This window comes from Narcine bancroftii, chromosome 6, assembly GCF_036971445.1.
Source record: "Narcine bancroftii isolate sNarBan1 chromosome 6, sNarBan1.hap1, whole genome shotgun sequence".
NCBI lineage: Eukaryota > Metazoa > Chordata > Chondrichthyes > Torpediniformes > Narcinidae > Narcine > Narcine bancroftii.
In genome coordinates, this window is record NC_091474.1 from 204,920,336 (window position 1) to 204,936,976 (window position 16,641).

Consider the following 16,641-nt stretch of genomic DNA (forward strand, 5'->3'; position numbering starts at 1 on the left):
ATTATGTCACCGCATTATTTTAATCACTGTACTTGTTACACATTTTCGAGCTACAGACAATGCTAAGTGTACAAATGCAATTTGAAATTTATCCAACCCTAATCCCTTTAAAGGAATCATATAACCCATTAAAAAAAAGATGGATCTAGTGGTAACTTAATGTCATATAATTTTTCCAAAGTTAACCTAATTTCTTGCCAAAATGTTTGTACATGAACACAAGACCAAACAGCATGTAAAAAAGTACCAGCACTAGAACAAGATTCCAGCAACTCATGCTCTTCAGTTACATGTTGTAATACCTCCTGAAACACAGAGGATAAATCTTCATAACATTTTTTATAAAATTCCACAGAAAATACGTCGTCCCCTGGTGACTTCCCATTTGGCATCTCCAACATAGCTTCCTTAATCTCAAATTCTGTAAACGGAGCTTCCAATTCCATAACATCCTCTTGTACCAATGCTGGTAACATTAATTTACATAAATAAGATTCAATAGAACTACTATATCCTGTTCCCCTCAGAAGCATACAATTTTTTGTAAAATGAATAAAACTGGTCATTGATTTCCTGAGGTTTATAAGTAACTGTTGAATTCTTTTTAACAGCATTAATAGTCCGTGAAACCTATTCCGTCTTCAACTGCCACGCTAGTACCTTATGTGCTCTCTCACCCAACTCATAATAATGTTGCTTAGATCGATTAATTAAATGCTCAAATTGATAAGTTAACATAATTTCAAATTAGCCAAAGCCACTTTTTTATCTACTGTCACATCTTTCTGAAATTCCTTCTCCAATTCAGCAATTTGCTTCTCCAGTTCCAAACTCTCTGCCATATACTGTTTCTTAACTTTAGTAATATGACTAATAATCTGTCCTCTTAAATAAGCTTTTAATGCATCCCATAATACAAAATGACTATCTACAAAATTAGCATTCTCAGTCAAAAGAAAGTAATCTGTTCCTTAACAAAAGTAACAAATTTTGTTTTTTTTCAACAACATTGTATTAAATCTCCATCTATAAGATGAACGTACCACTTCTGAACTTACGCAAGAGAAAAATAATAAAGAATGATCCGATATAACCCTACTTTTATATTCTACCTGTAATTCTCTTTCTTGTAAATGTGCCGATACTAAAAAAAAATCTAATCTGGAAAATGAATCATGTTGGGACGAATAAAAAGAGAAATCTTTCTCCGTAGGATTGACCCTTCTCCAAATATCCACCAAACTTAAGTCCTTCATCAAGGCCCCAATTTATGTCGCCATCTTTGATTTCTTTATACTTTTTGGAGATCTATCCAGTAAGGGATCCAAAACACAATTAAAATCTCCCCCAACTATGATATTTTCATTAGCTTGATTTAACAACAAAAAAGCATAAGAAATAAAATGCTCGTCATCCACATTAGGTGCGTAAACATTGAGCAAAGTCCAAGGTTCAGCAAAAACTTTCAAATTCACCCGTCCAACATTTCCTTCCATATTTTGTAATTCAAAAGCCAAATTCTTATGAATTAGAATTGCTACACCTCTTGCCTTAGAATTGAATGAAGAAGAAAACACATGTCCAACCCAATCGCTCTTCAATTTCAAATATCCTTTTTCAGTCAAATGAGTTTCTTGTAAAAAAGGCAATGTCAATTTTAATTTTCTTAAGATAAGCCAAAACTCGCTTTCGCTTAATCGTATTATTTAATCCCTGAACATTAAGAGTTGCAAATTTTAAATTAGACATCCTTACAAATTAACAATATAATTTCTCATTACAAAATATCACTCCCCTTATAACTTAAATCACTATCCCTCCCCTAGATATTTAAAGTAAAAAAAAGGGAATATTAATTATCCCAAAAAGAAACTTCCCAAAAGTAGTAATGCCCTAAAAAACTGGGTGTGGTAAACCCCACTAATGGCAGATGACTATCAAAGATTTCAGTGCTATGAACCCCCCCCCCCACCCCAGACAGAAATACAATATTCACATCAACACAATCAAATACTGTAAATATATTCAACCCAGTGACTCCATTCCCAATAATTGTTCCGGATCTTCAATGTCAATAAGACTTTGTGTTAAAACTTCTTTCTTTCCATTCTTCCCATTTTTCCCATTCCCATTTCCATTCTTTTTAGGCGACGGTAGCGAAGATCTTCCATATCCTCGCAAATCTGGTAGTGAATTAGCAAAAGTTAATGCATCACGGTCATTTTCAAAATGTTGAGATTGAAAATTACCATAAAAGACTTTTAATACTGCAGGGTAACAAAAAGCAAATTTGTAACCCTTCCGCCACAATATTTCTTTAGCCAAGTTAAATTCCCGACGTTGCCTAATAATCTCCAGACTCAAATCTGCATAGAAAACTACTCTTATTTTGACTCATCATTGGAGATTGACTTTGTCGGGCCGTCTGCACCACCAACCGTAATATAATTTCTCTGTCCTGGTATTTCAAACAACGAATTAAAACCGCCCGTGGCAGTTGTCCTGGTAACGGTTTCTTTCGTAATGCTCTATGTGTCTGTTCCAATTCTAGGCCTTCTGAAAAAACTCCTTACCCAACACCTCGGGAATCCAGTTCTTAAAAATTTTTACTGGATTGGACCCTTCAGTATCTTCTGGGAAACCCACTATTTTCACATTATTCCTCCGACTTTGATTTTCCAATATATCAATTTTCTTTAATAATTCTTTCTTCTGAATTCCCCAATCCACAAAGGAATCTTCAATTTTTTCCATTCTTTCCCTATTACGTTCAACGTAATTTTTGCATTCAAGAAAAGCTGTTTCAATTTAAAAAAAAAATTCTTGCACTGTATCCTCTGATTTAATACACTTATTAATATCACTCTTTACTGCAGACTTATCTTCAGACATAGCAGTCATTTTGGTTGTCATTTCTAAAAATCCTTGAGTCACTTGTTTAAACATATTATCCATTTGATAAGCAATCCCTTCCAGGACTGTACAGACTCCATTCCACTCTTTGAGGGCTACCTTCTCTGGTCTCCACCTCCAATTGTTCCTGTAAGCTGCTCAGTAAAGGTAAGTCTTCTTCTTCTTCCAGCATTGTTGGTCCCCTCCCGGTGCAGCTGCGGGTCTGTACACCCGACGATTGCATCCCGACCATGTCGGGACGCCGCCGCTCGGCTCCCCCACGCGATCCAACAAGTTCCGGATCCTTAAAGCACTGAGTATGCCTGGTAAGGCCAGAGACTGTGCAGGTGCGACTTCCGATGCCATTCTGTGCATCCCCAGCCCACCCGACGGCAGCCTGGGCTCAAGGGCTCTTCTCTCAGCCGGGTCGCCCACGTGCCCAACATCGCAGACGTGCGGTTCAGCACCGGCTGAACTCATTGTCAAGCCGGCGCCATCTTGCAGAGGCAAGATTTGCGTCGGCGTCATACTTAGCCGGGCAGGAGTCCTCTGCGCCTTGGAGGTTCCAAAAGTCGGGTCCATGGCTTCAATTGAACAGGTAGGCCTCAATTCTTCAGCACTTTTAAAAGGTAGCTTCTTCTGCAGTTGAGTTTTCGGTTTTTTAAAATTAGTAGCCATTATAACCCACTAATGTTCCCAAAAGTAAAAATACAACTTTTAATCACTTTTATAAACTTTAAAAACGGGTGCTGAAAAAACTAGCTGTCCTCGATGCCATCTTGCCACATCCCTGCCTTCATTTACCTTGACGACATTTTAATCGCCAGCCACACCCGCACCAAGCACGCAGCCCACTTAAAACAATTATTCTCCAGACTGAGCGATTTCGGCATAACCGTTAACCCAGCCAAGTGCCAGTTTGGCCAAGAGACTATTGACTTCCTGGGTCATCGTACCAACCAACATGGAGCCAGACCATTACCCACTAAGGTGGATGCTATTCACTCTTTCCTCATGCCATCAACGGTGAAGGGACTACAAGAGTTTGCAGGTATGGCCAACTTTTATCACTGCTTCATACCTGCAGTGGCCTGCATCATGAGCTCTCTCTTTCCCCTCATGGCAGGACACAGTAAAAACATACAATGGACCCAGAAGGCAACCGAGACCTTCCAGGCCACCAAAAGCCCCTAGCCAATGCCATCCTCCTCATGCACCTGCGGACAGATGCCCCGACCACCCTCACGACAAACGCCTGCTGCACAGCGGTCGGGGGTGTACTTGAGCAACTGGTGAATGTACAATGGCAACTACTGGCCTTTTTCAGTCGACACCTCAGGCCACCAGAGCTCAAGTATAGTGCCTTTGATAGAGAACTATTAGCCTTATGCTTGGCAATTCGGCACTTTCGTTACTTCCTGGAGGGCAGGAGGTTCAAAATTTACACGGACCACAAACCCTTGCCTTTGCCTTCAGTAAGGTGTCAGAGCCGTGGTCAGCCAGGCAACAGCAGCTCCTATCCTACATTTCCAAACACTTAGCTAGAAAATCCAATGTGATGGCGACACCCTATCCCGTCTGGCTATCTTAGCATCGACTACGCAGCCCTGACTGATGCGCAGCAAGCAGATCCTACAGTCAAAATGGTGGTGAACAGGTATGTCTGGCATGGCCTCTGAAAAGAGGTCGCCCTATGGGCGAGGACTTGTACTCAGTGCCAGTCATCCACAATCCAGACTCAAATTAAAACACCACAACAGGTATTTGAGCCAGCACGTCGCTGCTTCAGCCACGTGCACATTGACATAGTGGGGTCCCTACCCATATCCAGAGGTGCACGTTACCTTCTCACAATGGTCTACCAGATGACCCAGTTTGCCAGAGGTGGTACACTATCAAAGGCTTCCGTAGAAGCATGCGCACGGGCTTTATTCAACACTTGGGAAGCGGGCTTTGGGGTCCTCAAACACCTTACATTGGATGGGGGGCCCAATTCACCTCTAGTCTGTGGACCGCTGTAGCCCATGCCCTGGGACCCAACACCACACCATGGCGTATCACCCACAGGCCTATGGGTTGGTGGAGGTTCCATAGAGACCTTAAGGCAGCCTTAATGGCATGGCTTACCACACCTAACTGGGCCGACGAACTCCCTTGGGTCCTGTTAGGCATCCGCACAGCACCAGAGGACTTCGAGGCATACTCTGCCAAGTCAGTCTATGGTGCACCCCTAGGCAAATGTGTGATGGCCCCTGAGGACTTAGGGAAGCTCCCAGCAACCATATTGTCCCAACCATGCAAACTCCTAAAGCACCCTGGTCTCCACTAAACCTAAACCCCATGGCCAACCCTGCACTTAAGTCCCAAAGATGGTAAATATATGTTTGTTTGGCACGGGGCTCACCAGCCACCTCTACAGTGGCCTTACTTGGGGGCATATCATGTCCCCAGACATAACGGCTCCACTGTGTTTTGGACATTGGCAGCAGGGAAGAGACTTTCACACTAAACCTGTTGAAACTGTTGACCAGCCCATCACTCACCCAACCACACGGTGCAGGGTTCAGCCTCCTATAATCAGTGCCCCGATCACCAGCTCTGGTGGGGAGGGTGTGTCATGTAGCAGCCCACGGCTCGCACTGACACAGGAAATGGCCGTCAAATGTGGCGACTGGTAAAGCATCCATAGGCTGCCTGCAGAGTGGTGAAACTGGCTAATAACTACATTTCCGAACACTTAGCTAGAAAATTCAATGTGATGGCGACACCCTATCCCGTCTGGCTATCTTAGCATCGACTATGCGGCTCTGACTGATGCGCAGCAAGCAGATCCTACAGTCAAAATGGTGGTGAACAGGTGGATCGCAGGGGGTCAGTCATCTGAGGTAACCAATCAGCAACTGGTCCGCTCAAGTCACGCTCCAGTGGTAACGCAGCCAAACTGACTATAAAAGGCAGAGCTGCCATTGAATAAACTCAGTGTCAAATACACTCTACTGGTGTGCGTCTTTATTCTCCTGTGGATTTGAGCTACAGCCTTAGGACTATAACCAAGAGCTATAACCTAGCTGTAGCCATAGCGACCTCACTACACAGTCATCTTTTTGTATTTCAAATATCATTAAAAAATATAGAAAATTGTTTAAAGGTTTACAAATGCAAATAATCCAGTTAACTTAGATTTTGAAGTTTATAGTAAACTAACAGTATCTGTCAATAAATACATTGACCCAAATACTTTTGGTGGGCTTTGCAGCAAACTTGTGATAAATTTTCAAAGGCTGGTAGGAAAATGGAACAGGCTAGCAGAGGAAGTGGTACAGGGAGGTACAATTGCAATGTTTAAAATATATTAGAAAGGTACATGGATAGGTATGGTTTAAAGCAGGGGTCTCAAGCTTGCGGCCCTCGGGACGATAGTTTGTGGCCCCGCCTTAATATGAAAGTTTAATGTTAGTGCGGCCCGCGAGTTTGATATGATTGGCACTTTTCAGTGTTGTGTGCGGAGCTGAACAAACCTACCAATCACGGGGGCGGGACATCGGCTGGGCTTATTGCGAATATAAGCATTTTTGTGTGCATTTTCTATTTGTCATTATATGCACGCGGCCACATGCGCAATTTCCGCAGCCGCTCCCGCTTCACGCGCTTCGGCGGCCAGTCTGAACCCGGAAGTTGTTGCTCAGCGGGACAGAAAAAGAAGCGGAAAAGACGCATCAGCTAAACACTGAAACAGAGCCACATTTCAAATTTTTGCGGACCCCTTCTCCTTTGATGTGCAAGATGCCCCTCCTGTGCTTCAAATGGAGCTCAATGACCTGCAGTGCAACTCTGAACTCAAAACCAAGTTCAGGGAGGTGAGTGGAAAAGCAGACAAGCTTGGGCAATTTTTGAGAGAATTGCCCCCCAGCTTCCCCGAGCTTTCCCGAATGTTCAAGCGGACCATGTGTCTTTTTGGGAGCACATACTTGTGCGAAAAGCTCTTCTCTACCTTGAACTTCAATAAGTCCAAGTACAGGTCCAGACTTACTGATGAGCATCTGACGTAGGGTCAAGCCCTACTGAGGGTCTCAACTGCCTCCTCCCTTAAGCCAAATGTGGCTCGGCTATGCGAGAGGAAGCGCTGCCAGATCTCTAGCAGTAAGAAGTAGGCAGAAAAAGACATGTTCATAACAGTTTATGTTCAATGTTCCATTCATGTTCAGAAAGTTAAAGGTTAAAGAACTGTTAATACAGACATTTGAATCTGAATAATAATAATTACATTTCTCCAGTCAGCAACTATATGTGGTTTCTTTAGTCTTCTATATCTGCTGTATTATTATTATTTTCAATTTATTTATTTATTACTGATTGATTTTATTTTTTTTTCTTATGAATTGTTAATTTATTTATTTTTTCATCTTATTTTGTGTTAAAAATAAAAATAAATACATTTGATAATATTGGAATGTTTTTGTAAGAGCTTTTCTTGTGGAAAACCTGGTGGGGCCCAGCCTCACCCAGACTCTACCTCCAGCGGCCCCCAGGTAAATTGAGTTTGAGACCCCTGGTTTAAAGAGATGAATACAGAGAAATAGGACTAGCTTGGGACAAAAGATCTCTATGACTATCTAATTAGAAAGCATACACAGCTCAGTGTTATCTTGGACCTCGTTGAGCAAGTCATACAGTGAAAGGTCTCCTTTAAGACACCGAACAATCTTTATCAGAGAATTATGCTTCTTATTGAGGGATGGACAGCAGTTCACAGATGTTCAATTTTATTTATTTTCTTTGCTCTCTGTATTGCACATATTTGTTTGCATTCATTGTCTGTTTACAGTTCTTTTATTTGTCTACATGTTTATGCTGTGTAGTTTTTTTTCACTATGGTAATTCTGCCGCGCCTACAGGAAAAAAAGAATTTCAAGATTGTATGTGATGTCATGTATGTACTCTGAAATAAATCTGAAATCTGATGGTCAAAGCTTGTAATTTAATCAAGTCCTAGTAGAAAGGGGGCACAGTGGCACAATAGCAATAAGAGCGCTATTGTTTCACAATGCCAGATCCCTGGGTTTAATCCTGACCTCAGGTGCAGTTTGTATTGAGTGTGCATAATCTCCCTGAGACCCTGCATAGATTTTCTCTAGGCTTGTAATGTCACTGATTTAGCACATCTTACTAACAACTAAAGAATACACTCACTAGTTTCTTTCAGCACACCGTGAAGTCGACTTTCTTTTTATTATTTTACTTTGCACAACATTGCATTCTTCAACTCCCCAAACATCATCCAGCTATACTCCTCTGATCTTTTCATTGACTCACTGCCACACGGGTGATCCTGACACTTCTCTCTCCTCCTTCTGACAAAGGTAAGTACACGGCCGCGACAGCTCTGGACTATCACCCACCCCCGCACCCCCATCGCCTCCAAGCCATGCAAGGAGGTGACTGATTGGAATTGTCCCGCTACATAATGGTCTGGAAGGCTAACAGTTTGGTCCGACTGTGTACGATAGTGCAAGACAGGCAATGCACAGTCCAAATGGTCAGACTTTGGCTGCAATGCAGAACATGGATATATGCCAGATTCAACACATCGATGGAAACGGTGTCAGCTTTTCCATTCCTGTTGATCACAAAAGTCTTTGGGTGGTGTCGAAAGACCTTGAAAGGATCATCGTAAATGGGCTGCAGTGGTTTGTGAACAGCATCATGCCAGAGAAATATATGAGTACAACGTTGTAAATCATCCAGCACATCCACTGCAGGCAATGCCTGCCATGTAGGAATAGGTTGGAGTAATCTCATGTGTTCCCGAATACGATCAACATAATTAGCCAGATCACAGAGCGTTGTGCTTGGACTTAGATTCACAAACTCACCTGACAAGGTCAATGTAGTGCCATATACTAGCTCTGCCGCTGTATTTAACAGCAGTAGCACTCCAAGAACCATGAGCAAATGTTCACTCCACGTGGATGCTGCCTTCAATTGGTCTGCAAATTGTAAGCCATAGTATGAATACGGGTAGTATCCAGAAGATCAGTGAGAGCTCAGAACAATGCTGACTTGAACTGAGATCCTCGATCCATTGTAATAGTGACCAGAACACCAAAAGATGGAATCCAACAATCCACGAAAGCCCTAGCGACCATCTCCACAGAGATGTCAATGATAGGAATGGCCTCCTGCCACCTGGTGGTCTGGTCTTCACACGTGAGTAGATACGCATATCCCTGAGATGGTATTTGATGTGCCCATGGGCAGCAGTAGCCTCTATTTCCAGGCCTGGTCATTTCCCGGCTGCCATTTGTAGAAGTTTCAAGGTGGCTGACAGGACCAGGCAGCAGCACCAAATCTCCGTTGTTTCCAACAAATCTCTGAAGTTTCCAACAATACGCCGTCCATCACCTCTATCAAGTCCTCGACCTCCACCAGGACATTTGCTGCTCCAAATCAGTTATCTTTGATTGATAAGATGCTGGCGCTTCCTTCAATTCGCAAGGTGTGGGTGCTTCACGAGGCTGTTCCATTTTCTCCTGTTGACGAGGGGGAAGAAGCCAATCCTCCTATCTTCAATGCAGAAGTCATGGAGATAATAATGGTCGGCATGATCCATCATCTGATCGAGGGTGGACATTTGAAAGACACTCAACAAATGCCCTTGAACATGACGATGTAATCACTGAAGGAGTTTGTTTCCAAAAATCACCTTCGACAGGATCTGTTCCAGTAGGTTGTGCCACATCCTCAACATCTAGGACAGATGCCTATTGCCTAGGCTGTCATCAGCTAGTAATTGGGCAATACGAGTCTCCTAGATGGCTGAGTATGCCGCAGAATGGCCACCTTAAGCATGTCGTATGGCATCAGGATCCACTAAGACATCCTCCACTTCACAGGCAATCTGCTCTGAAAAACGATCCACAAGTAAACTGTACTTCATCTTCTGACTCATCACACTAAAGGCAGAGAAACACGTTTCGAGAATCATGAACTACGATGGTGCATTATTCATAATAAAAATGGGGGGAGATCTTTAGTTTGACCTCCCCAACTGCTCCTGTAAGGGGTTTATCCTCATCACTAACCATTTTAAATTTGAAGGTACTGTGAACTCATGGGGTCACCACTTGTAACGTCTCTGATTTAACACAGTTTACAAATAAAGAATAGTTTCTTTTAGCACACCATGAAATCGACTTTCTTTTTATTATTCACTAAACACAACATTGCATTCTTCAACTCCCCAAACACCATCCAACTAAACTCCTCTGACCTTCTCATTGGCTCATTGCCACAGGTGATCCTGACACTCACTCACTCTCTCCTCCCTATAAAGGCAAGTACACGACCATGACAGACTCTTTAGTTTTCTCCCTTATCCCAAAAAGGTGGAACTTAGAAAAAATTGTCATTGCAAATTCTCCCATCTTGGGAGAAGAATAAAAAAGAGTTAATGTAAGATTAACGAATTGTTGTTTAATGATCGATATGGATTTGGTAGGCTAAAGAACCAGTTTTAATGCTGTATCTCTCCATATCTTTAAGAGTACTTTGCTAACAAAAAATGTATTTCCATTTAAACATCCAAATAATATTTGGCTTGTACATATATTTCTTTAAAGTTATATACTTGTCTGTACATTCCAATTTCTTTATATACTGTAGAAAAGTGATTTATCATGATTTAATTTTGTTAGATGTGAACATTGCTGTCAAGACCAGCAGCTATTGGCAATCTCTAATAATGAAGTAAGTTATGGAACTGGTACAGGTCCTGGGTCTGTCGTGTGGGAAGGACTGGCTTCTGGACCCGCTCCAGAATCGCCAGCGTGAGGCAGTGGAGCCTCAGTTAATAATTAAAAAAAAAACAACAACAAATAAATAAATAAATAGAGAGGTAAATTGTAATCATAAAATGAGAGCCAAACTTCAAGGACGCATTTTTGTACTTCAAGGTAAAAATATGTGCTGGCTAATATTGCAAGTTAAAAGCAGGCAAGACATTACATTTGGAGTTATTTCAATTTGTTAATACAGATTGAAATTTGAATTTTACCTGGAATGAAAGAGTGTAGATGGCAACTTATTTAAAATCGAAACCAGCAGACACCAATCAGCTTAGTACTGAATACATTCTTCTGAAATAACATGAGAAATAGTTACCTGAAAACCCAATTTCTGCAAAAGTCGTGCTAATCTTCGAGCACCAGTTTTTGCATCTTCTTCACTAAATTGTAATTTGCAGAAAAAGACTGTATTAATATTAGAGCTCCTTTATATTATCAGGCAGCAATTGTTCTTGATACCAGAATGAAGAAATTCACAACAAATAGCTGGCATCTAATGATCACAGATCAAGTCAAAGGAGGGATAGAGCCTGTTAAGATATAGGTTTAAGGTGAGAGAGGACCCAAGAGGCAAGTTCTTTCACACAGAGTTGTGGGTATATAGAAAGTGCTGCCAGAGGAAGTGGTAGTGAAGGGTTAACAATGTTTAAGAGACATTTGGACAGTTACAAGGATAGGAAAGGTTTTAAAAAAACTGCAGATGCTGCAATCTTGTGTATGCAAAGAGAAGCTGGAAGGACTCAATGAGTCAGGCAGCATCCATGAATTGAAACTGTCAATGTTTTGAGTCAAGAGACCCTTTAATAAGATTTGCTGAGTCCCTCCAGCTTCTGAAGGTTTAGAGGGAAAATGGTCAATTGAGACAAGTTCAGGCACGCAACTTGATTGGGCAGAGGGCCCATTTCTGTGCTGCATAGAATCTATTCCCAATGACTAGAGTTTTACTACAGATACTTGACATTACATTTTATTAAATTATGATTGAGTATCAAGTGCCCTTTATTCAGCTATGACCAAAGTTATAATCTTGAAGATAAATATCCTTAATGCAACCAAACTGAGTTTAAAACATTCAGTGTTTTAATTTAGCATCATTAAGTTTATGTTCATCTTGTAGCTAAACTGAAGAAACATCACAAATGCTTTTTTTTGATGGATTAAATAATGCTTTGTTAATGAATCTTCAGAATGAGAAATTAGTGCTATGAACAAGTCATGAAATTCAGTGTGAAGAAATGCTGGGGTAAAATATGACTCCGAAGTATATATATCAAAAAAATGGAACCTATACATAAATATCATTCCCTTGAGACAAAGATTGGGTAACTGATCATTTTGCATTAAATAAACTAATTTCAGTTTTGATACTAATGGTTTTAAAAATAAACAAAAGTGCTTACCTTGTTGCTCCAGTGCATATAATTTTCCCTGAAGACCAAATTGTCGCTGTAATCCTGGGTTTCCTCAGTTTCATTAACACCTTCTGCAAACATTTAGGACAAGGTATTAGTAGTAATGCCCATCATTACTTGGAGAATTCTTGCTGTTTAAGAATACCAATTTATACTTTAATTGAACTCTGGATCTGCTTGTGCAAAAATGACAAAATTATTTTGGTGAAAATTTGAGCTTAGTGATTAATATTTGTTCAATTATTTTAAGCATTTTGCTTTGCCTTATTCCCCAAATCATTATTGTTTGATGTAAATGTTGCTAATAATGATTAAGGGGTGGGTTTAGACCAAGGAAATTTGAGACAATATTTTTGTATTGATTTTACACGACTATGATTACTAATGAAAAACAGCGAGATCAATACTTCTCATGAGAACTGAAATTATATACAAAGCACCTGCTTCAATAGTGAATTCTTGTCAATACATTTTAAAGTTAGTGAGGACTCTTTGACTGCAAAATATCATGGAAATTGAGGATAGTCATAGGTCCCCTCGGCTTCCAATTAAATAATGTATGTTCTATGCTTCAGTTCTATTCGCCTGACTTTCAATCCATTATCTCTTTATATCCTTACCGTCTTAAAATCTATTCATCTTAATCTTGAAAAATCTTAAGAGGGAATTGCAATTAGATTCCCAACATCCAGAATGTGAGTAACTATTTCATTATTTTGTTCTAAGATGCTTTCGCTGTAATTTAAAATTGTATTTTTTTGTTGGGTTCATGATTAACTTACCAAAGAAACATTAAGTCTAATTGATACACAAAACCATTTTATCATGTGAAATATGCACAGTTGGTTGCTTCACAATAAAAATCCAATATATACAGTATGGGGCCAGGTTAGGATTGGGTCACCAAATGTCTCAGTGTCTCCTCCATACTCAACACAGTGAGGGCTTTGTACAGGACAAAACTACCTGACTGCCTCTCACCCAGGAGGAGTCACCACAATTCCTCTTTGAGGCATTCAGAGGGTTAGTAATTGGGGTAGGGTCAGTGTAGAGTGGGGTGGATAAGCATTTGGGGCAGGTGAGGGATATGTTTCCCTTTGTTTTGGACTGGGCTATGTTGAGGAAAAAGAACCCTGTAGCTAGCGAAGGGAAGTTTCCCTCTCTTGGTGGCTGTGTTTATGTGGGGTTTGTACCCTTGTGGCATGTGAACTTGATATATCGAGGTACCAGTGCATATGTGTTTTAGGCCGGGATGATGTATTGGAAGTGTTTGAGGGTCCCTTTATTTGTCAGCTCTGTTAGTTACTCCCAGTTAATTAGGGGAGTGGGTTTTCAATCCCTTCAGAGTGGTATCTACTGTTTGTGGCCCTGTTGTTAGGCTTCTGCTAATTTTAAACACAGCTAATCTAATCATCCTTAGTACAGTCTGTTCTGTGATCTCATCTGCAGTAATTCGATCCAGTTACGTTCTGCTCTCTTCCTTTGTAGGGTTGTCCAATTGATGTCAGTTTCAAGAATTATAGCTCTGGGCCTTGGGTAGAGATTCTAAATTGGAGAAAGGCCAATTTTGAAGAAATGAGTAAGAATCTAGAATGTGTGGATTAGGATAAGTTGTTTTTGGGAAAAGATGTGCAAGTTAAGTGAAAGGCCTTCAAAGGTGAAACTTTGAGAGTACAGAGTTTGTTAGTTCCTGTCAGGATTAAAGGCAAGGTAAGCAGGCACAGGGAACATTGATTTTTGAGGGATTTAGAAATCTGATTCGGAAGAGAAAAGTGCATAGAGGTATAGGCAACATGGAACAAATGAGGAGTATAATAAATGCAAAACAAAACTCAAGAAAGAAATCAGTAAGGCTAAAAGAAGATATGAGGTTGCTTTGGCAGAGAACATGAAGGAAAATCCTCAGAGGTATATTAAGAGAAACAAGATAGTAAGGGACAAAATTGGTCCCCTTGAAGATCAGAGTGTCTACTTTATATGGAGCCAAAAGAGATGGTGGAAATCTTAAATGTTTTCTTTTCCCCTGTGACAGATAATGTTGATTTTATATTGTATATAGATATGGTTTTAAACTGTGGCAGTTTTTTAGTGTAGGTCACAGGTCACATGTCACATACAAACACTTCAAAACAGATCTCACTTAAAATACTGAAGCTCTGTTCAAGCCAGACAGGCCGGCTCTGAGTGCCTTTGCAAAAGCTTTGGGTACTAGTGCTTATAGTGACTTCACAAATGGATTGTTGTTTTGGAAAGCAACTGTAATGGAAGATTTAAACTGTTTTTTTTTTACATTTGCAGCCTTTGCTTCTGCACGGCTGAGAACCTGCTTGTTTTTTAGAATCAGCAGACATAAGCTAAATTCCACCGAGGGGCCAGAGATGCAGTTATCTGACGAAAGGATATCTGTGTACCAAGAACATTTAATTCCTGCTTGTTTTGGTCACAGACTGTCAGAGAAGCGACTGGTCTGTCAACACCGGTTCAACTCAGTCATTTTAGGTTGAAACTCTGTCAGCAGGCCAGGCGGGGGAGGAATGCTTTGTCCGTATCAAAGGTCTCGGAGCTTTGAATTAGTTTTCAAATAAACCATTGTATTCAAAGTGATAAGCTGAAAATTACATTATTCGATAGAAGCCTAGCATGCTAGCTTGCTCGCTTATTTACTGTGCTGGGAATAGGTGCTTGGGTAAGCAGTTTTTGGGCAATACAAGCCATGGTCCAGCTGGTGAAGTTTTAGACTCTCCGAGAGGTGGCCACATCTCTCAGCAAGAAGAAGAACTTCTAGAGTCCAGTCAACCTCCCGGTCGGGGCAGGTGGAGAAGCTGCTACCGGCGCCCCGACAACCTACTACAAGTGTGCAGTCGTTGCCTCGCTTTGGCAGTTGGGACCAGTCCAAGCGTTGATAAGTATAGTTGGGAAGGGCTAGCATATTGTAGTTTGAAATCAGCTTTTGAATTTGTAATAAATATCTGTATAAACTGAACTGCTCTCGGTGTGTGTGTCTATTTTCTTTCGGTAGCTCAAACACTGTGACCAATCTAAAACAAACAAAATGAGAGGTATAAGTATACCCAAGACAGCAACAGGTGAAAGAACATGGAGGATTAGGTCCGGAACGCAGGCTGTCCAAGTGCAGTTTGCTGTTTCTAAGAGGGTCATGTGGTTGTGCAAGCAGAGAGTAAAACAGGCTTTTCCCTTGGGTGGTGGGGGGGTGAGAGCGAGAGCGAGAGCGAGAGCGAGAGAGAATTCACTCCTACAGTTCAGCAGCTGGGACTGGAACAGGACAAGCTGGCAAGCTTGTGGAAAAACCCTATTTTGAAGATGGGTTGTGAGTTCTTAATTCAGCTTGGTCAAAGCCCTTGTGATCCATACAAGAAGAGAGGACTGGCGGCCTAATGTTTCATTTGAAATAAGAGAAACAAAAGTGAACTCTGTGGTGACCTGAATGAAAGAGGTTATCATCTGGAAAACCTTGATGGGGCAAGTTTCTTTGGCAAGACACTGACGTGGGTGAATAGAAGGTATCAGTTTGTGTTCAGCGAACAACAAATCTCTCTGAAAACCGACCTTCGTGAGCGGTAACCATTTACCTTTCAAGCACCAAAGCCTGGTGAACTTTATAAATGTTAAATTGGCTGCAACCAGTGAACTTGGAGGAGTGAGAAGTGAGATTGGACTATGAATCAAAGAACTTACCCACAATTACATACACGTGTGCTTAGAATTAGGAGGGGGTTAACTTAATAGTAACAAGTTAGAGTTTGATCTTGTTTTTATGTTTAAATATAATTAAAAGCAACTTTTGTTGAAGTAACCATTTGTCTTGGTGAATTTCTGTTGTTGCTGGGTTTTGGGGTCCTCTGGGCTCGTAACACCCCCAATCAGCAATCACTCAGAAAATGGGCAAAGAGTCATGGGAAGTAAGGAAAACAAAAAGTGAGGTCATGGAACCTATACAGATTAGAGACGAGGAGGTACTTACTGTCTTAAAATAAATAAAGGTGGTTAAACCCCAGGGCCTGACAAGATTTTCCCGTGGACCTTGAGGGAGGGTAGTATAGAAATTTCAGGGGCCCTGGCAGAAATATTTAAAATGTCCTTAGCCATGAGTGTGGTGGTGGAGGATTGGAGAGTAGCCCACATTGTTCTGTTGTTTAAAAAAGGCTCCAAAAGTAACCCTGGAAATTATATAGTGAGTCTGATATCAGTAGCAAGTAAATTATTGAAAGGTGTTCTAAGAGATCAAATGTACAATTATTTGGATAGTCAGGTACTTATTAGGGATAGTCACCATTGCTTTGTGTGTGGTAGGTAGTGTTTAACCAATCTTATCGAGCTATGAGGAGGTTACCAGGTAAGTTAATGAAGGAAAGGCTGTGGATGCTGCCTATATGAACTTTAGTAAGGCCTCCCACATGGGAGGTTAGTCAGGAAGTTCAGACACTCAGTATTCTTGGTGAAGTAGTAAACTGGATTTGACAATGGCTGGACAG

General features: G+C 41.0%; 1 protein-coding gene across 7 annotated transcripts in view; it reads right to left on the reverse strand.

Moving 5' to 3' along the window:
* Positions 1-16,641, reverse strand: part of tbpl1 (TBP-like 1) — a 194,536-nt gene that overhangs the window by 51,252 nt on the left and 126,643 nt on the right. For all 7 annotated transcript variants that reach the window (XM_069887298.1, XM_069887297.1, XM_069887295.1 and 4 more), the window contains 2 exons: positions 12,137-12,219; positions 11,053-11,116 (listed from right to left, as the gene is read on the reverse strand). In XM_069887298.1, coding sequence (XP_069743399.1) covers positions 11,053-11,116; positions 12,137-12,219 — 147 coding nt within the window. The remainder of the gene's footprint in view (positions 1-11,052; positions 11,117-12,136; positions 12,220-16,641) is intronic.